General features: G+C 41.2%; 1 protein-coding gene across 3 annotated transcripts in view; it reads left to right on the forward strand.

Annotated features, from left to right (window-relative positions):
* Nucleotides 1-22,302, forward strand: part of PHKA2 (phosphorylase kinase regulatory subunit alpha 2) — a 51,534-nt gene that overhangs the window by 28,462 nt on the left and 770 nt on the right. Inside the window, exons 21-33 of one of the 3 annotated variants that reach the window (XM_083439381.1) lie at nt 1,136-1,224; nt 2,854-2,987; nt 4,349-4,505; nt 5,765-5,844; nt 6,413-6,491; nt 6,622-6,751; nt 8,451-8,552; nt 8,665-8,783; nt 9,447-9,476; nt 12,512-12,565; nt 15,271-15,444; nt 16,890-16,943; nt 21,635-21,835. In XM_083439381.1, the coding sequence (XP_083295507.1) occupies nt 1,136-1,224; nt 2,854-2,987; nt 4,349-4,505; nt 5,765-5,844; nt 6,413-6,491; nt 6,622-6,751; nt 8,451-8,552; nt 8,665-8,783; nt 9,447-9,476; nt 12,512-12,565; nt 15,271-15,444; nt 16,890-16,943; nt 21,635-21,835 (1,403 nt within the window). The remainder of the gene's footprint in view (nt 1-1,135; nt 1,225-2,853; nt 2,988-4,348; nt 4,506-5,764; nt 5,845-6,412; nt 6,492-6,621; nt 6,752-8,450; nt 8,553-8,664; nt 8,784-9,446; nt 9,477-12,511; nt 12,566-15,270; nt 15,445-16,889; nt 16,944-21,634; nt 21,836-22,302) is intronic. The other 2 variants (XM_083439382.1, XM_083439383.1) reach the window with 2 other exon arrangements.

Genomic DNA, 22,302 nt, shown 5'->3' on the forward strand with positions numbered 1-22,302 from the left:
AGTTTTTACAGCATTTTGAGTTTTATAACCTTTCACAGAAGAAATGCCTGTAAATGCTAAATTGATGCTAAAGCTAAGAATAGTGTTAAAACGGTTAGTCCACGCTAATTTTAGTTACCAATAAATATTCCTTATAGCACAATTCCTTTGAAATAATGTTTCATTTTCTGTGTAACGGACAATTAGCTTGTCATCACTGAAGCTCCAAAGTTGAAGTGGGCATTATGATGGCATGTACAAATGGGACAATTTGCAGCCAATTTCTGTTGTCAAAAGTTCTCAGTAATAAGCATCACATTGTGACCACATGTGTAAAGTCAGGAATAAAAATTGAAAGCTACAGAGAACTCTGTAGTCCACTGAGCTGATGAATAAATGAGACAAGTGCATAATCAGATTGTAAATGATGAAAAAACACACTTACAAATCTGAAGGAGGGAATATGTCGTGAAATATTTGTTAAAATCATCATTACTGTTGCCAAGGGACATCATGGGTCAATAGGTGCTGTACGTCATTTGCGAGGTGCTAAAACCTAGAAATACAGTGAAAATTGGGACAGAACTTGATAATTAACTGCAAATTGCACAGAGTATTAGTTGGATATACTATGGAGAAAAAGTGTAATTTTCTGCAATGTGAACATGCCTTTAAAGGGTATACACACTTAATGCTTAGCATTCTGTCCAGTGTTGAACCAAAGCATGCTGACATTAACTTCTGCATTTTAAGATACTATCTATCTCCAGACATGAAAACATGTTAGCATATTACAGTGATTGCTGATTTCAGGTGGGAGAAACAGAGAGATTAACTGGAAGTTACATATTTTTTTCTTCCTACTTGGGAAGGAAGTGAGTTGGAGAAGAGGAGGGGAAAGGATACTTAACCCTTTCCCTACTTCCTGCTCAAGCACTGCTGCCCTGGACTCTTTTGGGATAAAGGGCAGGGTATAAATTTAATGAAATAAATCAACATTCTGAATTGCCCGCCTCAAAACATATTTCTCTGTGCCAGTATTTTCTTGTACTGCACGACTAGGTCCTTAATATAATGTTTTAGTATCCGAAACACTGTGGGCTCTTACAATAGCACTTCTGTGTACTTAGAATGACCTGGTTTGTTTGCTTCCCAGATGTTTCGATGTCTTTGCCTACAAAGGTTTTGAACACCCACCGGAAATCTCTGAACCTTGTTGACTCACCACATTCACTGGTGGACGAAGTAAGCCATTGCAATGTTCACATTTGGAAAGCATAAGGACCTACCTCTTTGTTTACCGTTTTAATCAATAGAAGTAGCTGAAAAACAAATATATCATGTTTCACTTGTGCATCATTGAAACAGTTTATTTTATTTAAAACATTTGTACTCCACCTTAAGGAGTCCAAGGTGGCTGACAGCAAAAATAAAGCCCTAATTTAACAATGCAACATATTGGTTCCAGAAACATTAGAACATTAAAATATGGCGGCAGCAATCAAAGTTATTGGGTTGCATCCAATGGTGTCCATGCACAATGGGATTTCTTCCTCTGCTCATTCTTCTTCCAGAGCAGACTTGGGGGTGGGGTGTGCATGAGGGACTGTACAGGGGAGGAGAGGAAGGGGAAGTACCCATTGTGTTATTGGAACTCTGCTCACACAACATGGGAACCCATTCCAATCCATTGAAATCAGCAGATTAAATCCAATACACTAGAATAACTATCTACAAACCAGAAGGTTTCTTCATAGGGAAGATTATTACTAGCTTCCGGAAGGCTTTTCAATAGTTATGGAACTGAAATTGTTCCTGCAAAAAAGGAGTATTAAAAAAGTGCACGAGTGACTGAAAAAAGGTGGAATCACATTAGTATGGTGTGGGAAGTAAGTGGAAATATTGCAGCGTTGTAATCTATTGCTCGGATGTTAATTCAGTGGTCAGTTCAAGAAGCAGAGGCAGCCTTCAGAAGGCTTGTTCCTTGCTTCATGACGAAAGAGCTGTTAGTTCCTTGCTTTCAGACCACACCAGGACTAATGATACATAATTGAATCTTCGTAACTGCAACGAATGCAGGCTGGATTCCCTGAGACCAGGAAGACTGCATTCTAGCTCCTGCAGAATTGCTCAGCGCACAGGTCATTTATTTGGGGCGTGCAAAACAGCAGACACATAGCTTGAGTACACATTGCAACCCTTTATTTTTGGAATAAGAGACTCCCTCCCCTTTTGATTTTCACTTCTCTTCTGCTTCAAAGCAAGGAGGTCACCCTACACATGTACAGCCCAGCCTGCTTACTGTTTGAAGGCCCATGGGTATTAAATGCAAATATTATTTTAAAAGACAAAACTAATATTGCTTGAATCTCTTTTTTATTTAGTTACCCAGTGGTGGTTTTATTTTAAAGCACACACTTTAGAACTTCCAGCCAACTCCCTTTTCATCCATATACCTAGAATAAAGTTAGTTAAACAAAATGTAAAAAGTGTTCAGAAACACTATGTCTCAATTCTGTACAGTGGTACCTCGGGTTAAGAACTTAATTCATTCTGGAGGTCCGTTCTTAACCTGAATCTGTTCTTAACCTGAAGCACCACTTTAGCTAATGGGGCCTCCTGCTGCCGCCTCCATATCGCCGCCGCACAATTTCTGTTCTCATCCTGAAGCAAAGTTCTTAACCCTTGGTACTATTCCTGGGTTAGCGGAGTCTGTAACCCGAAGCATCTGTAACCCAAGGTACCACTGTAATTGCATTTATGTGCCCCTCACGTTTCCCAGGGAGTAATGATAGCTAATGAGTTACAGAGCAACCTTTCATGTTCAGGCCTTTTTTGACTTTTGGTCATTTAAATTTTGTCTTTGATTAATAGGAGCCGGAGGCTGTTCTTCAATTGCCAAAAGATGCTCACGGCGATTTGGACTGTGTGAAATTAGTAGAGCAGTTAAAGGAATGTCCCACTTTACATGACCAGGCAGATATATTGTACATTCTGTATCTAATAAAGTAAGTTTCCTAGTATCTTTGTCGCAAATTTTGTTTATTTTTAAATGGTGGCATTTCTAGGAAGTAAAAGCACCCAGCTGTACTAATGTTATGTGGGATTATTGTTGTTCATGACCCTGATAGTTGTGACCTCCCTTATGGCAGGCATGGGGAAAGTGGCCCTCCAGATGGATGATTCCAACATCTGTCAGTCCCAGCCAGCATGGCCAATGGTCAAGGATTATGGGAGCTGGACTCCAACATCTGGAGTGCCACAGGGTTCCAGCTTCTGACATGGGCTTCAGCGTTCAGATTACTGTTATGTATTCCTAATGTTTTATTACAAGGTTTTCATTTCCCATTCTGTTGCCTTTTAGCACACCCACAAAATTGTCTGAAGTGCTGTCTAGTTTCTAGCCAGATCTTCTGTATTAATGTTTGCAGAGCCGACCATTCCACTAGTCACAGTGCAAGATGCAGTAGGACGTCTGCCTCTTGTTTTCGTATCTGGCTATTTTAGGGCTTGATGCTACATTCATGCAAAGTTATTTTGAGCGGTAAATGGGGGGAACTTCGGGATGGAACTTCCCACAATCACTGTCAATGGGATTTTATTTTGCAATAAACTAAAAAATACAGGCTACCAAAAAACACACACATAACAAAAGTACTTTAAGGAACTTGATGATTACTCTCGTTAACATATCTTGCATATGTTTGTAGGATGACTTAAATAGCATAGTCAGGAAAAGTATAGGCTTCTGTACTTGCTTGGAATTTGATCAGAAGCTTGAAGGGCATCTTTGTATTAATAAGTGGGAGTCATGATGCCATAATATCTATTTTTAATTTTTGCTTCATTGCTTGCTAGCTGGCTGAATAATCATTGGTATGTTATCACATTCTCTCGATTTTTATTATTCTGCTGCTGTGGAGTTCCAGTTATATGCTGTACATGGCTTGACTGCTATATATTTCTGCTTAAGAAAGTTATGAAGGCACATGAGGCTACTATGTTGCTGAAGCTATGCAGGTCTGAGTTTGGCAGTGTCTGGGTGGGAGATCGCTTGGGGACCAAGAATATGCCACCTTTGATTCCATGAAGGAAGTAAGGAGAGACACAAATGTAATAAAATTAAACAATGTCTTACATTTATGTTTTTCCCATCATGGAGGGATCCAGGATCATTAGATTCAAAATGATGAAGCATCACTTTAGAACTCCAGTCTAATACAGAGTTCTTGCAAGTTCTACACACTTTCAGCTATTTCCCTTATTTCTGCAATGAAAATGTCCTCTCTCTCTCTCTCTCTGTATGTGTGTGTAATAGCTATGTATTAGTTTATAAGTACATCTAACCATTTCTGTTTTGTATTTTAAGAGGCCTTGACTGGGAAACATGTCTCTATGGCCAGTGTGGAATCACAGTTCATTGTCTTCTCAATGAGCTCTACAGCAAAGCAGGCCTGAACCAAGAATGGGGGCTGATCCGCTATATCTCTGGCATACTGCAAAAAAGAGTGGAAGTCCTAGCTGAGGTGCGGAACAAGTATATATCATTTATTTGTTTACTAAATTTGTATGCTGCCCTTCATCCAAAGATCACAGGGCATAAAAAATACATGAAATGAGAATACAAAATACATAATAGAACAAAAACAAACAAATACCCCATCTCCCACAAACACATTTAAAAGGCCATAAAATGTTAATCAACCCAAGGCCTTACCTGTTCCATTTGCTCTTCTTTTTGTCTTTGGGTGTGGGGATACGCATGCTTTTGCTGCTAGAAGAATGTGCCTGCAATACATTTTGCAACTCATTGCTAGGTTTTATTTATTCTAAAAAAGATGGGTTGTGTCCAACTAAGTAACACTCAGAGTAGACCCACTGAAATCAATGAACTAGGCTACTAACTTAAGTACATTTATTTCACTTAGCCTATTGTGTGCGTGACTTAGTTGGGAGCAACTCATTTGTTTTACTATTACAGTGGACTCCCAGCAGTTTCCCATCCAGGTTCATACACTCAGTTTAACTGTAGCAAGGATGGGGAGCCAGTGCCCCCCCACACACACTCCTGCGCTCCAACTCCCATCAGCCTCAACCAGCCAGTGGTCAGGAACTCTAGTCCAGTATCATCTGCAGGGCCACAGATCTATATCCCTGACTTACGTGTGTGTCCCCGCATCTCTGAGCTATAGGAAGCTTGCACTTCAGCTCCTAAAGCCAGATCTTTTTAGATATGTACACTTTTAATCCACTGAATTTTAGATCTGCTTTTTGTGAAGCTGTGCATCTGATTGCACTGTTGCTGCTGAATTTCTCCTACTGCTTTTATGCTGGCAATTATTGTTACTATAAGGAGATAAATTGACCCATGGAATAAAGGCTGTCATAACAGTTTTAAGTGCGGGTGGAAATTATATATAGACACACACCCTGCATCTTGAGAGACATTTGCTTTTAGAGCTGTACACATGTGCACTGAAACACCTTAAAATGTCCTCACCGGGCACTACATCTTTCCTGACTGACAGCAAGCAGGATGATTGATCAGTCACCTTGCTATAGTTTCTCTGTCCTTGTTACAGGTACAATAAATGGTGCTTCCTCTTCTTTATCTAATTAGTGCTACAGAATGGGCAAAGCAATGTTTCTGCATCTAAAAGAAGACTGTGCTGGTTGCTGCATATATGGGTTCCTGCAATATCTTTGAATTTAAAATAAGACAGTGTTGGTTGTTGCGTAATTAAGAGATCAGTCTCACCACTTCTCTCCTTTTATCCTGTGCTAGGCATGCACAGACCTCCTGTCACACCAGAAGCAACTTACAGTAGGCCTGCCACCTGAGCCACGTGAAAAAACAATAACAGCGTAAGCATTCATCACCTTTATAGCCTTACTTATCACACTTTCTGTGTCTTCTCTAATTGTCGTCTTCTTGTATATTGTGAAATAATATATTTAGAATGAATAACGCAGCCTTTATTTACTGGGTATTTTTAATGTGTGTTTTTTAAGTTGTAAATTGTACAGGATTTTGAGAAACAACAAATAGAAATGTAGTTAAATAATTATAAAAGAGACATTGGTCCTCTTTGGCAAGGCTGGACCTGAACAATATGTTATGCAGGACCTTAGCAAGTTTGCTAGCAATCTTTAGCTGTAGGAATGGTGCAGTGGGAATCTAAGAGTAAAGGCAATCAGGGGGAATAGGATCAGCAGCAAGGTTGTGACTAGATGATCAAGGAACAACCCGCATGAAGAGGACCCCCATTTTTCTCCATGTGGATGTATCTGTGGAGTCACCACAACATTCTCATGAGCCACTGGGTAGTTTTCCTGGGAGAATGGCACATATACACACATAAACACCACAGAGGATTGTTGGTGGCAAATATAGCATCCTCGCAGTCTTTAATCAATGGTCCATTTTCTTTAGGCCCTTGCCACCTGAGGAACTAAGCAAACTCATATATGAAGCCAGTGGTCAAGACATCAGCATTGCGGTTCTTACGCAGGTAATGCAAAAGGAAGCCTTGAAGAAACAGCTTTGTTTCTCTCACCGTGTTGCAGTTTTCATAAACGTGATGAAGGCCTCTAAAACCAATGCTCTTTTTTTCCTTCCTCTGTCCTCCTCCCCCATAACAGGAAATCATGGTATACTTGGCTATGTATGTCCGGTCACAGCCCAGTCTATTTGCAGAGATGCTCAGGCTCCGCATTGGACTCATCATTCAAGTGATGGCCACAGAACTTGCTCGCAGCTTGAATTGTTCAGGTGAGACCAGTTTTGTTATCACAAGCCAATAGTAGAACAGTAGCCAATGAGTGATGCCCCACTTACAGTGGATGAATCCAAAGCAGGATGACTGTAGGTGTGATTGATACCATATTGGCCCGAATATAAGCCGCACCTGAATATTAAAATTCCACAGGCACTCACACCCGTTCCATTTTACCGTATGTCTGTTTCAGCAGCGATATCATAAAAGCCTATTTTTGTAAGGTTGCGAATTTAAGCCGCACTTTAACTTTTCACGGTTGGAATTTGGGGGGAAAGTGAGGCTTATATTCAGGCCAATACGGTACAGTGGTGCCTCGCAAGACGAAAAGAATCCGTTCCGCGAGTCTTTTCGTCTTGCGGTTTTTTCGTCTTGCGAAGCAAGCCCATTAGCGGATTAGCGCTATTAGCGCTATTGGCAGTTTAAGGGCTAAAAACGGCTTTTTAAGGCTTAAGGGATTAGTGGTTTTGCTGCTAAAATGCTTTTAGCAGCTTAGCGCTTCAGAAAAAGGGGTTTTGGAGCGAAAAAACCCCTCAAAAATTTTCGTCAATTTTCGTCTTGCGAAGCAAGCCCATAGGGAAATTCGTCTTGCGAAGCGCCTCTGCAAACGGAAAACCCTTTCGTCTTGCGGGTTTTCTGTCTTGCGAGGCATTTGTCTTGCGGGGCACCACTGTATGTAGAGAGTTTGTGTGTGCGCTTCTGAAAAGGAATTGGGGGTGATGGTAGAGAGAGAGAGGGAGGATGGAATTCAATGCTGTGCAGGTGACAAGTCTTCAAAATTGGCTCTGGAGGGCTAAGGGACCCTCTGGAGCAGATTTGATTCAGAGCGCTGCTGGAAGACAGTGCACAGTAGCTAGAGATGGTATTATTAATGCCATGTTCATTAATAAATGTACAAAATAGTAATAATATATAATAAGCTGCTACAGTTTTAAGATCTTCTACCAGCAGAATATCTGTAGGATTGTTTCAATAGAAATCAGGATGAATTTGCAGCATAATCTAGAGTTAAATGTTGCAATCTGATCCATGTTTACTCAGAAGTTTTCCCCAGGCAACTATGCATAGAATTGTAGCCCAAGTTACTTTGCCTTTGTTTTGTGTCTGTGAATTGGGCAGGTATCATTTTCTTAAAAAGCACCCGCAGGGATTTGCTGTTCATTTCTGCATTCCTTCCGCATGCTCAACAAAGTCTGCTCCAGATGCTATGCGTTTTTATTCTTTAAGTATGAAAAGCCCCAGGAAAACAATCATGTTAAACTGCATTTAGCTGATTGACAGCAAGGGCTCATTGTCTGCCATCCCACTTTCAGGAGCTGGGAAAGAAGATATTTTAAGATAGATGATTATCTTCACTGTGGTTCTGTATATGAACTTGAGACCTGTGACTCAGAAGTGAGAATGCTGCAGCGATATACATAGCGGAGAAAGGGTGCTATTTATCCCCTTCGGTGTAAAACAAAGCCTTTTTGTACTAATGCAATTTATGTGGGCTTGTCAGAGGGGAGAAAGCCAGAAAAAGATCACACCAGCTACTTACCTTTCATTAAGTGATATGGGCTGAAGGCAGAGCTTGCCATTAATTTGGTAAGCTGAGAAATAATAATGGAGCCGTTCATTAAGAGATCTGTGCTATTGACAACTTGCTCTCCTGCAACAGCAAATGCATTGTCCTTATTGCTTTCCCTTATATAGGTGAAGAAGCCTCTGAAAGCTTAATGAATCTAAGCCCCTTCGATATGAAAAATCTCCTCCATCATATTCTCAGTGGGAAAGAATTTGGAGTCGAAAGGAGCAGTAATACACTTTTCTTCTAAGTGCCATTTTAAAAAATTACTCTTGTTCGTGTTTCATTTTTTGGTAACACAAAATGTTTTTTTCCTTCTTCCTTCCCCTCCCTCTCCCTAAGTGCGTCCCCTCGATTCTTCAACATCAAGCCCTGCTATATCTATCCATGAAGTGGGTCATACGGGAGCAACGAAAACGGAACGAAGTGGCATCACTAGGCTGAAGAGCGAGATGAAGCAGGTGAGCTCCCGTCTCTGCATTTCCTTCCAGGCACCTTTAGGGACTGGCTCGTGAGAGCTCATTTCTCTCTGGTGGCTACAGCGAACCACTCACTTTGATCTACCTCTTCTTAATCTGAGAGCATATCCTGCGAGGGTCCAAAGGGGCTGTGCGAGAGCTTCCACAGCCAACCCAAGATATTTCAGCCTGTCATGACTGCTAGAAAGCCGCTCCTTAATAAAAATAAAAATAAAGCAGGGAATAGCCACTCCCCTGTTCCTGAGGGGTATTGTGAGGATCACATGGGGAATTAGAGAACCACGTGCAGCACCTTGAGCTTGAATAAGAAAGGAAAGAGAAGGAGAAGAAAGGGTGGCCTGTCACTTAATGCATTTGAGGTATGTTCAAAAGACACTTGTCAAGTCCTCTATCCTTAAAATACACATAAAGCCCAGCCGGCCCCATCTCATATTTCTTACAAATCATTTGAAAAAGGAAGGCACTAGTGGTGGTTTTATGTCTTAGTTGGGAGGTAGTAGCTCACATCTTCCATCCATAGGAGACCTTAATTGCTGGTATTGAGCAGCGAAAACATTTCACATTATTTTGTGTCTGCTTGTGTTGCTTGTTTGCAGCATCTGCTTTCACCATTTACAGTTTTGTTTGTTTCGTTTTTCATTCTAGAGACATTGGAGGCTAAGTAGTAGCGAACAGGTGAAATGAAAGTGACACGTGTGTGCATATCAAGTTGCTAAATTTGCATGCTGGAAGTGCATATATGCATTTTGAGACGGGTGCACGGATAGGCGTTAGAACACATATTTAAACCGTCAAGTTGAAAATGACTAATGTGCTTGTGTGAAAGATTTGTTGGCTCACTCTCTCCGTAGCATGAGTTCCAGGGTGGTTTCCAAGGTTACTAAAGCAAGACTGCTATCCTGAATCAATAATCATGTGTAGCTCCCCCTAAACCCCAGCAGCACACTCCGCCCCCAGAAAGCAAAAACAAAACACTACCATAGCATCACCATCTTAACATAGCAGTGACATCCTTGGGGCCGTGTCACACTTTTTGTTTTTAAGTGCTCGCTTAGAAAGCGTAATACGCAGTGCTATTTTTCTAGAAGTGCTGGAACTCACCATGAACACCTCCCTCGTTCTCTCTCAATGGCAATGGCGCCCACTTGAAAGCTGCAGGAACTGAGTTCCAGTGAGTTCCAGCTGAAAAAAGCCTTTGTAATATGTGGTAGGGCTGTAACGTGCTTTAAAACAGTAGCATCATTCAGATGAACTTAACAGAGAGCCAGGATTCATGGCAGTTGTAGTGCATGTTCACTCAGTGTCAAACTTGGGTTCAAATGTACCAAATAGCTCATAGTTACTATGTGCTTGCTGCGATTTTTGACTACTTCTGTGCTGATCTGTAAGTGTTTACAACATTGGGGGAAACTCCCAAGAGTTTATGGAGGTGTTCTAAAGATGTCCGCTATGGAGTAAGGCCCATTAAACACAGTGAGATATAGGAAGACTGCCTTCTACTGAGCAAGACTATGGGCCACCCTAGTTCTCTACACTAGTGGGTATCCAAGGCTCTTTCCCAACCCTACCAGGAAATGTCAGGACTTAAACCTGAGACTGTCTGCATGTGCTCCATCACTGTGCTAGTGGCAGAGCCTAAACATGTGCAAGATTGTTCTGTAAGGCATGTTTTATTCACTTAGGCAATGCTATATCTTAGATTTGCCCCAGCCAAGCCTTGAAGCATTTTATATGATTATATAGAAAGCCTGTGTGTTAAATTAATTTTGCTATGAAACTGTTATGCCTTTGCAACTCTATACCCTCAGCTCATTGCTTTCAGGGTGCACATTATGTGTCTTTCTTTTTGTATATTCAAGTGCCCACTAGAGGTCAGCATTAATACAATTTCATAATAGATGCATTGCACTACAAAATTTATCAGAGGGGTGTGGTTGTAAATATAGAAACATTCAAAACTCATTAAATTTGGGTATACTCATATAGATAGCTAGGCTTAGAAACCTAACAGCGAATTTATTTCATGTATTGCATTCGTCTCCTCTTTTAAAAATGTAGCAAATGGTGCAGAATCCCAGAATAATCTAAATTATATTTGAGTGTTTTAATCACATAAGGGATTGAATACCAACATGGATTCTTGTTAAGCTGTATAAGGCTACGCACCAACCTAGAAGTACCCAACAGCCCTTCATCCTGGCATTTCTCTAAACCCAAATGACTTGTGTCTCTGGATATTTTTAAGGGCTTAGTTTAGCATATGTTTGCCTAGCAACAAATCCTCCATTGTCTTCTTCATAGGGCAGGCAGCTGAGCCATAGATTAAGCTGTGGCTATTTATTTGATTTGGTTCTTGTCTTTCCTCCAGGGGACTCAGAGCAGTGTTTTAGTGTCACAATACCCCGTGAGCCACATTAAGTGAAAGGTCATCTGGTGGCCTTTGTAGCTCAGTGGGGATTTGAACGGGGGCTTCCCCCCACATCAAAGCTCGGCATTTGGGCCACTGCACTATTCAGGTGTTGCTGCAGTTGCACTCAGCATCCTGGCAAAGTGAATATAGGCCACAAAGGTAGAGAGGACATCCTTACTTTAACTAAGCCTTGTTCTTGAAACATAAAGGGAAATTGCCACTGTCTGTGGCTGTTTGAAATGCATGCTGAAAAGCATTTGCTGAATTCTGGAGAAGGGCAGGGGACAAGAGGGCACCTTCTGGGTTTTCCAACTCATGGCTACCAAAATGGAGACTGTAAAATGAAGCATGGTGTGTACACATGATCTTGTAAATGCCACCTTGATAGATGGAGTCATTTTGTGCCCTGTTCTGTTAAGTGTGGATCTTTACATAGCCAAAATGGTACCATCCAAACACAAGAGGGAGGAATCAGCAGGCTTTGGGAAAACACAAAGGTTTATGGAAAAAATCTTAAGTGTGGGGGAGCCATCTCAAACAGTTGTGAGCATGCTATGTGGGCACAGACTATTGACTCTGTGTGTGCGTGTGTGCATACGTTAAATAGAAAATAGACGAAGAATGGAATGGAGTATCGTGTGAAAGAGCATAGCTGTCTGGCTGGAACCCTGAACAGGAGCACACCACCATAGTTTCAGTGTTCTACCTGATTTAATACTCAATAGCTAGAATATATTCTCCTGCATTTTTGACCATTTGGTCAATTTCAAAGCTAAACCAAGACATCATGATTAAAGCTGAAAGGAAAGCAGTTCAGAAACATTGTTCTTGATACTGGGATGGTGTATTGGTTGTTTTGCTTTCCATTGCTTAGTTTGTTTGGCATCTTGCTTGCATGCAGCTGCATGGAATGGGGCTGATGCAATGGCGCTCATTGCATAGGAAATGTAATCTTAACAATAGCTCAAACATGCTTCATGTGTTTGAAAAGCTCCTCTTACTTCATTGTTGCTGCTATCTGAAGGTCAGCACTTCAAGTAACAACACTGGGTGCAAAATTTCCCCAAACTACTGTCTAGATGGTTTCTTATTTAGGCACAGATTGGGGACTGGTGCAAATTATCCTTGTTTTCTTTGATGCCAGAAAAGTTACAGCAATGACCTTCATTGCAGATTTCAACACATGAGAGCATGGAGACATTTACAGCTTGCTGCTCATACCTATATCATTTCGTTTGTTTTCCACGTGGTGTTGTTTTTACTCATTTCCCCCCTCCTTTCTTTTTCATTTATTTTGTAGTTCTTCTATGGGGGCCATTCCACATCCAGCAGCATGCATTCTTCCAGGTCCATGGTAATCTATCATTCAGTAACTTAAAATCACTTCCTCTTTGTAGGGACAGAAACATGTCTAAGTTTACGTCGCTTTTGTCTCTCATTTATTACAGAACTTGGTTTTTTCAGTTGTCTTTTACAATATAAGGCATACAAAAATTTATAAACATGTATTTTATATTTAAAATTGTGGCTGTGTGTATGTGTGTATACATATATATACAGTGGTACCTCTGATTGCAGACGGGATCCGTTCCAGAGCTCCAGTCAGATCCTGAGGTTTCTGCAACTGGAGGGACCACTTCTGCGCATACGTACGCAGTGAAACACTTCCAGGTTTGCCGCTTTCGCAACCTGAAGTTTACGTTACCCTCAGTAAACGTAAGCCAAGGTGCTACTGTACATATATATGTACATATATGCATACATACACACACACAAACCACAAACATTGCTTTATTAAAAGACTATGGGTTGTATCCAACGTCATTGCTTAGGTGATGGCAATGCTTCTGTCAGCAGAACAGGAAAGCAAGCTATTTTCAGCAATTTCCCTGTCAGTTTACTGTCAGCTGAAAGACACTGTTGGATACAACCCTATAGAATTATTCCATGTCCTTACATTGTCAGTATATTCATTTGTTTGTAGCTTTGTGTCCAGTGTGTTGATAAACCTATGAATGAAATGTCCAATTATAGCAATTAAATGTAGATGTTGCAAAAGGTAAATGTAACTGTGAATCCCATACTGAGCATAAGAAAAGTCCTGATGGATCCAGTCAGGAGGCTGGCTAGTCTAGCATCTTGTTTTGAGTGAGTGGCCAGCTGTATCTGGGAAGCCCATATTAGAGTATGAAGGCAGCAGCTCTTCCTTGCCATGTGCCTCTCAGCAACTGGTATTCAGAGGCGTTCTTGGTCCTGAACCTGGTGTTTACCATTTAACCATCAAGGCAAATGCCCATTGATGGAACTGTCATCCAGGCATTTTGTTGATCCTTTATTAAAAAGCTATCCAAGTCTATGGTCATTTAGCACCACATTTCCGTATCATTGGATTCCATATGGTTAATTGTGTGCTGTGCAAACAAATACCTTATTGGGTCTGTTCCGCATCTTCCACCCATTAATTTTACCGGGTAATCCTGAGTTCTGATATTACGGGAGAGGAAGACGTTTTTTCTCTATTTTTCCACAACACTCCTTCCCCACCCAAAAGTGACTTGACAGGACACATTTTCAGGCAGGAACCAATCTCAGGAAAAGCCTGAGGGGCGTCTCTGGAAGACTAAATGGCTGGAAAAAATGGATAGGCCAACACACCTAGTACCGAAGGAGACAAGAGTAGCTACTAAGACGCAGCCAGGAACAGCAGTGGCTTATGGCAATCCAGTTGAGGAGCCGAGATGCCTGAAGGTGAGAAGTCAGTTTAGACTCCCATCACCAAGCAATACAGGTTCTGCTTTGTCATTTGGTGGTTGAAACCCGCCAGTACCTTTTTAAGCTATCTGAAGCCTACCCCAACAAATCTATTTTTAGTTACAAAGCCTTGAAGAGAAATTGATAACTCATTTTTAGGATTTGTTAGGGCTAAGGGAAGCCACTTAAGAATGTGCTCTGGTCCATTTATTTTGACACTATAGCACTCCTGCTTCCCCCTGTTAAATGGCTGTGTGAAGGACCATGCTACTTTATACTCTTTGCAGTTTATACACTATGGTGCTTTATACACTTTGCAGGCTAGCTATCAGGACCCACAAGTCATTTGCAAGTGATTTATTAGCGGAAGGGATCTTATCATTGTGGGCACAGGTGACAAAACCACCACAGTACAGATACACTAATTGCCCAAGCATTGACATTTCCACTGAACCATGGTGTGGTTAATGTCAGCTCTGCTGAATGGGTTACAGCCTGACTCATTCAATTTCCAGAACCTCTGCATTGCAAATGAACCTTAATATAGCAAAGGGGGAAATTTCCTTAACATACATTTAATGGAAATAGACCAATAAAACGGTTTTAAAGCATTATACACAAACACACATCTGATTTTCCTGCCAGATGTCTATCACATGGTGTTTATAGATTTCAAAGTGGCTGGCCTTTGAAAAGTATCTGAGGGGAAAGCGAGATGTGCCAGTGCAATGCAATCTTCACTAAGTATTCTGGTTGAGAAAAGCTATGTAAGCTACATTTCACAAATGACTGTCACAATTATCCACGTTGGATTCATGGCTTCTACTTGTGTAGAAGAGATTTTTTCAGCTGGTGTAGCTTGCGAGAAAACTGCAGGCATCTCGACTGCCTCTACTATGCAAGGTTAAGGAGCTCCACCACCTTTGCTCACTGGGACCCCCTAAGGCAGAAAGAACCCCATTAAGACGTTTATGACATCTCTGGAATAAAGAATTTTGGAAGTTGTGCAAATGAACTAGGCTCTAATCTTGAATACACCAGGGAGTAAGAGCCATTGAATAAAGTTTGATGGGTCTTGCTTCTGGTAGAACAAAGACAGGGTTGTGCTGCTTCTGTTGGAAAACAATCTGCTCTCTTATTGTAGGGATTGGATACCCACACCAATATATATAGCGAAATTGTTATGTATAATAAGCAGTAACCTGTTGAAGGACAGGTGGGCAGCTTGCAACCCTTTACCTTAATCAGTCTTTCTCCGGTGGGGATTGAAACTTCTGAAACTTTTGGTGAAATTTGTCCTTTTTTCAGAGATGCAGTAGCCCATCGTCCCCTACTAGCACATCATCCTTGACAGGGCCTGGTGGGCACTGTATCAGCTGGGGTGACCGACAAGGGCAGTGGCTTCGCAGGAGGAGGCTGGATGGTGCCATTAACAGAGTCCCCGTGGGTTTCTATCCTAAAGTGTGGAAGATCCTTCAAAAGGTACATTTGGAAGCAACAGAAGGGGGAGGGAAATGCCATGCGTTGTCTGATTAGGTTAACTTTTAGAGTACACTGTGTTGCTTTGGATTATATCTAGAAACAGTTGTTGAATTTCTGGCTCATAGGTGTTCCGTTCAAATCTTCTGAAATAACAGTGAGTGGTAGACCAGCACACTTGTTCCTATAGTGCAAGGATTTCCATTTGTGCAGGAGAATTCACCTCCTTCCTTCCTCATGTGCACCCTGCATTCTCCCCAAATCTGCTCCTGAGCATTGGGAGAAGGGATTTAGGAGGTGCATGGGGGAAAGAAGGGGAGGGGGGCCATTTTGTAGCTAAAAAATCCTTCCAGAACTTACAGAACAAAATTGCCCAACATGTTTCTCCAGAGCTAAAGTAGTCAGGGGTGACTTACTGAAAGGAGAGCATGGTGGGAAGACTGTCCAATATAAAAAGTAAGAATATGACTAAAAGCAGAATTAAAACCCTAAAAGCAGCAGAATACAATAATGCTATTAAAGAGAGCACCAGTAATACTCAAAACTCAATGAAACATTGTGACTGAAAAGACTCCATAGCAGAGACAGGACTATGAGCAGGGCTGACGTGTCTTACAATTCAAAGCTTGCCTAAAAAGAATCAACTTTTTCAGGAATGGCACCATAGTGTACGAAATGAAATGACATGAATCATTTTCTGCCTAGAAATTAAACTGCCCAGGCTCAATTCAATATAAGATTGCTTAGATTATTTAATAGAATCAACTGAATCTACTATTCTATGCTTACAATTTGAACCATAAAAGACAATATGCTGCCTCATTTCCCCTTAGAAGCAACAATTCCATCTAGATCCCTCTGTTGTTTGTTGCTTGTTACTTTCTCCAAATGTCCACTTTTTATCACCCTTCGATTACAAATTTGATGGGGCCACCAAGGAGCAGATAAACTTTGTTTCCAATGCAAAAATATGGCAAGTTAAGGGTTTATTAGCCTTCTGTATCACACGTCACACGTGAAGCTCCACGTGTCCTTGAGTCACTGCGCCAGAATAAGCATAATTACATTTCTGAATCCATACCTCTGAATTTCCTGCAAGTGTTCCACATTCATGACTAATATGCAGCCAGATTTATCCTGTATTTTGATCTCACACAAGTAATTCCGTGCTGGTGAAGGATGTTTTTTGGAGAGTAGCATAATTAGACCGTCATCTGTTCTTACTATAGAATGATAACCTTTTCTTTGGCAGATGTACTGAAATAATTTTACAGTTGCTGGCTTGTTTATTTTTAAAACCTGCCATATATCATAAAAACAATTCCCGGAAGAACTTGTTTAAAAGCCAGCCACCTTCCAACAAATCCACAAAATTTCCTTAAATGTTGATTCATTTAATTCTTACTATCCACCATGTTTTAATATTGAAATGTTCGTATACATTGCAGTGTCACGGTCTCTCCATTGATGGCTATGTCCTTCCTTCTTCAACGACAAGAGAGGTAAGACTTGAAGAAGCTCTTAAGTTTTAACATAATTCCTTAGTACAAAGAGTTGCAGCTTAGTTCAAGATAAGGTTAAATATTGTACGTATGCTCAGCCATGTCTGTTCAATACTAGCACGTTGTGGAACATTGCAAATATAATGCTCCTGAGTGCAAATAATTAACTCACAGTAGAGATTGATAACTGGGGGTGGTGGTAAGATTGGGGCGAAAAGAGGTTTCTTAAAATGCCCACATTATTTTTCTTTTAAAAACTGTGTGTGTGTAAAAATGGGGCGTGTTCCCCTTCCGCAAATTTTCCACTTTGTCCCAGTCTTTCACATCTCTACCTTAAAGCCAGCCATCGTGTTTTTCTTGTATTAGGAGAACAGGTCAGAAAAGTATACGGTTCCAGGTATGCTTGAACTATAATGCTACTTCTTTGAAGACATTAACATTTGGAATCGTTCCTGTCTATGTAGCCCAAAATGAGATACACTGGAAGGAAGCTGTTGGGGCAAGAAGAAGAAGGCATATCTGAGCCATTATAATCCATGTTGTCATTGACTTTAGCTATGGGTGGACTAAATGTAGATTTAATGAGATGGAGCCTTTTTATTTGGGCTAATTTTAGAAAATGCAAGCCTTTTATAGAGTCACATAACACTCTTCTATGGGCAGAAAATAATGATGTGTTGTGAATAAAAAATATCTTACAATCCTATTCTAATCCTGCATGTTTACTTTGAAATTCTTACTCCCACATACGTATGCCTAAGGTTGCAGCCTTCGTTTGCACATCGTGACCAAACATATTTCTTTTCTTAATTAGCTTCCTAGGGGTTTGCAGCTCACATTACAGAACATTCTGCATTTCATCTTGCCTTGCAAGGTGAAAAATAATAATCTTGCTTTGAATCCAGCTATAATACCCATTGATTTTGAAGAGCTTTTATTGCCTACTTTGGGTTCCAAGGTCGTCATCTTGCAGGCCTTTACCATTCCTGACAAACAATTGGTCTTCAGAGTTCAATATGAGGTATCATTGCTGCAAATGTTCATCTTCTCATATGTTGACTAATTTATCCTGAAGGATATCCAATGCTGCATAGAACAGCTTTTGATATTCTTGAAGCACCCACTCTCACAAGGGAAGCAATCTCCACCAATTTCCCCTTCACTCTTCACCGAGGCAGACTCCAGAAAAGCACGGAAGGGGTTGCAATTTGTAAAAGGGAACTGATGGAAACAGTGCCTTTTTAAACATTAATGACAGTTACAGTAGGATTTCTTACATGTGGGTATTTAGAACAAAAACTAACGCTGGGTCCTTGTTCAAAGCCACAGCTCGTTTTTTGTGTGGCATAGTATCAAATAGCCCTTTTGGCACTGGTTCCTTCTATGTGCTGTTTCCAGAGTACAATGGAAAGGGGCTGGGGGGGGGGGGAGGAATCTATTATTAGCAATAGGCACCAAGTGCGTTATCAGCTCTGTACTTGCCAAGTGCTCATAATTACTGCTTAATGGGGCATTCTAATTTTAGAGGCAAGGTCTATTTTTCCAGTTTTTGTTGCATGGAAGATGGAAATGGGGTTATTGGCTTCCAGAGCATTGGAACCACCTGGCTATTCAGGGCATTTTATTTTTTTAATGGAAACAAACCAGTGGTGCCAGGGCAGTGATTATTTCTGCAATTGGTGCATCCTCTCGATCACTGACAGGATAAGCTTTCAATTGACACCAAGGAGACAAGAGCCTTCAGGCCATCCTGTCCTGTTCAAAATTCATTTAGTGAATTCTCCTATGCTAGACTTAAATTCTGCATTTGTAATTTTCCAGACAGTGACAACTTACTCAGAGGTCCTTTCAGTAAATGCTTTGAATTAGCTTTTGGATTTATTTTTGAGGCCTCTTTTGCAAACTTGAGTTCATCAGAGTTAAACTTTGTGTTTCCTAGAAGGATCTGTTTATGGTCAGGCGGATGGAGGACAACTTTGGAAGCTCAATGTGGAGTTTGCCCCTAGGATGTGTCAAGGAAAGGGTTAAAATGGGTGTGATGTGATTGGCCAGTGAGAATGCAAGGGGAGAGTAAAAGATAGAGTGGGTGGTTTTAAAAAGACAGTTGAGGTTTGGGAGTTGGGAGTTGAAGTTTGTCAGTTGGGAGTTGATGCTTGGGTGTTGGAGAAGGAAGAGGGAGGCTTAGGTGTGGGTTGGTAGAGTTGTATTGTGAGAGAGTGAGAGGAATTGTTAGCAGTTAGATAGATAGTTGGGAATAATTCAGTTTGAAGTTGTTAGGAACTAAGTTTAGGAAACTGACAAGAGAAAAATAAACTGCAACCATACACTTATTCCTGCACTTAAAAATAAACTTGATTATTCCTTTAAGTTAACAACTGTCTGGACTCCGTGTGTCCCCGTGAAAAGCGGGGTGGTGGCAGCGAAGAGAGCAGCCGTTTTGGAAGAATAATTTCTGGCTGTAGTTTAATTTAGCTATGCCCAATAATATGGTATCTTATGTTGGTACTATCCTCAGTGCAGCTGAGGATAGATCCAGGGTTACAATGTAATCTGGTTAACATTTCCTGTGTAGGTGCCAAGTATTTTCCTCTTATTATTTAGTGGAATCCAAAGTTTTAAGGTGAGTTTTCACCTTACCTTACTCAGAAGATAATTGTCTCCACAAGTTCTTCACTTCCTCCAAGGACAAGAAAGCTACAAGTTTTGTTGGCAACCCTCAAAAGTTACAGGAAAGGACACATCTTTCAATACTCATTCTTCTTACTGATTGGGCAGCAAAGTCTTGTACATCATCCTGAGAAGCTCACAAACCTATGAAGACAAGAGTTGTCTCATTGTTGTTGTGTTGACAACTCACAAGTATCAGTCATAGACAGTTGGTCGCTGCTAGAGTTTGTCTTCATGGCACTGGGCTTAGAGAAGCACTCAGGTGGTTTAGTCTCATGAGAAGACTCTCCCACATATTCCCATAAATGTCTGAGTAAGTTGTTATGCTTGTGAAATTGTTTGTAGGACTGTCTCATGATATGTTCTGGAGTTGTACCGCAGAAGCTTCCATATGACAAACATAATGTGAGAAGAGGGCTTAAATCATACTGAGAATTGCTCTTAAGTGTGAGCTGATTACTGTAATTGGTGGCATTGACTGGAAATTCCTGGATTTATTTATTGGTTGCGGAGGGGAGAGTGGTTTTGTTTTTCGCCTTGAGCCAACAAAAATCAGCTTTTTTTGTCCTTACTTATAGTATCTAATTCTTTCCCCTGTCTATTTTATCCTCACAAGAAAGGAGGTTAGGGTGTGAGTGTATGACTGACCCATGGTCACCCAGTGAGCATCATGGCTGGGGATTTGTACTCTAGTCTCCACAGTTGTTGCCAGTTTCCAGCACTCAAACACTAGACTGAAAGTTCAGTGTATACACGTTTTGACTAAGCTGCTCCACTCCAATCATCCTCTTGAGAGGGTACCAGCTAGGAGAGAGAATGTGCTCTGGCATCTTTTCTGTCTGTGTAATGTAATTTATGGGGAGATGATAAATTATCTTCACTATCAAGAGAGATTTATAAAAACTCGAATCCTTTTAACAGGCCTGTCAGAACTTGGCAACATCCAATTTTGTTGCTTAACAGGAATCAAAAGTAATAAGCGCCAGATCTCCTGAGGCTAAGTGATTCCATGTGACATCTGAGCATTTTTGCCAGTGCAAATTAGGTTGCTCAGCTTGTGCTTGCAATAACGAGGTGGTTCTTTGGGGAGCATCGCATCTCCCACATCACTGGTAGCAAGTGGCTTAAAAAAAAAAAATTCTCTGTAGTATTATGTTTTCATGTAGTATTACAATTCCTACCTCCAGCATAAGGCCAGCAACTGATTGTAATCATAAGGCCAGCAAAGCCATTTCAGAACTATTCTTAAATATTTGTGTTTTCCCACATCTATATTATCTGCAGCTCGCCTACCTGCCCACTTATAGCCAGTGTTACTGTGTACATCTTTCCCACACTGTTGTGGTAATTTGAGACAGCTATGCTGAACCATTCCAGTGTAGTCATCAGTTGCAGAACAGTCTTCCTGTGTAAAGTGCTGGGCCTTCTCACCTTACCCTGGGACTGCAGGAAGCTTCTGTGCCTCGTTGGGTCCCTGCATGCAAGCGTAGCCTAGAGTGGCCTTGAACCTACGAAAGCCCGTCAAAAGTCAGGAGAGGGCAGTAACGTTTCCCCTTGCGAAAGTCGTTGCATCCAAGCCTCGAATTCTACCTGAATCTGCACTCCATGAATCACCATATCCTCTTAGAACACCTTTTCTGACAACAGATTTGTGAGCCCCTTAGTGCCCGCCTACCTCACCCAAAATACATATACACACTTGCTCTAACAGCTGGACGTACCTCACTGAAAGGCATCCTTAGCTTGCTGCCTGTGTGGAGTGTGGGTTTAAGGTACTGTGGGTGGATGAACTACAATACCTAGAAGCTTGGACGCTTCCATCAGGATGTACGTAGGAGAGTGTGACATCTGTCAACCGCTTCGTTTTTACAGAAGTCTCCTGCACTGCAGCTGTTTGTTTAAGTGAGATTACACAGCATTCAGCTTGGATTGCAAGAGGTCTCACTGCCTTCAAAAATGCGCCCAACTTGGAATGCAGTAAACCTTATGCTTCTTTCTTTTCGTTTCCCTTTTTTCTCTTCAAGATGACAGCTTGTGAGATCAAGTTCGCTGTCCACGTGGAGTCGGTGCTGAACCATGTACCCCAGCCTGAATATAGGCAACTGCTGGTGGAGGCCATTCTTGTACTTACCCTGTTATCTGAAATAGAGGTGAACAGCATTGGAGGCATCATTCATGTGGACCGGATAGTACACATAGCAAATGACCTCTTTCTTCAGGAACAGGTATGCATGGTGGATTTTCTTCTAAAAAGGCAAGCAACAAATCCTCAACACAGTTCCAAGTGACTGTGAAGAGTTGGAAACATATGCAATAGCAGGCAGGTGGCTGGAGGGCCAAGCAGTGTTAGAAACTGAGATATGAAAACTAGGAGCTAAATGGCACCTTAAACCTAGGTTATGGGCATAACAACAGAAGTCTAGGCACGCTTTTTTTTAATAACAAGAATACAAAGCTGAAAATGGATGAACTGCAGCTAAAATATTGTGTTCATTTTTCACGTGGTCTAGTAGTCCTTCCCCTGCTCATTCCTCTAATATTCTTAAGAGGGTCTCTTCTCCAGCCTTCAGAGAGTAGCTGGAAGTGGGGAGGCAGAAAAAGGTCCTCTTTTCCTTCCATTCTGCAGTTTTAATCTGAAATCTTAGGTGCAGTACTGTGCCCAGAGCTCAGAAACTGCTGGTGCTAATGAAAT

The sequence above is a fragment of the Podarcis tiliguerta genome (genome assembly GCF_965153285.1).
Source record: "Podarcis tiliguerta genome assembly, chromosome: 4".
Classification (NCBI taxonomy): Eukaryota; Metazoa; Chordata; class Lepidosauria; order Squamata; family Lacertidae; genus Podarcis; species Podarcis tiliguerta.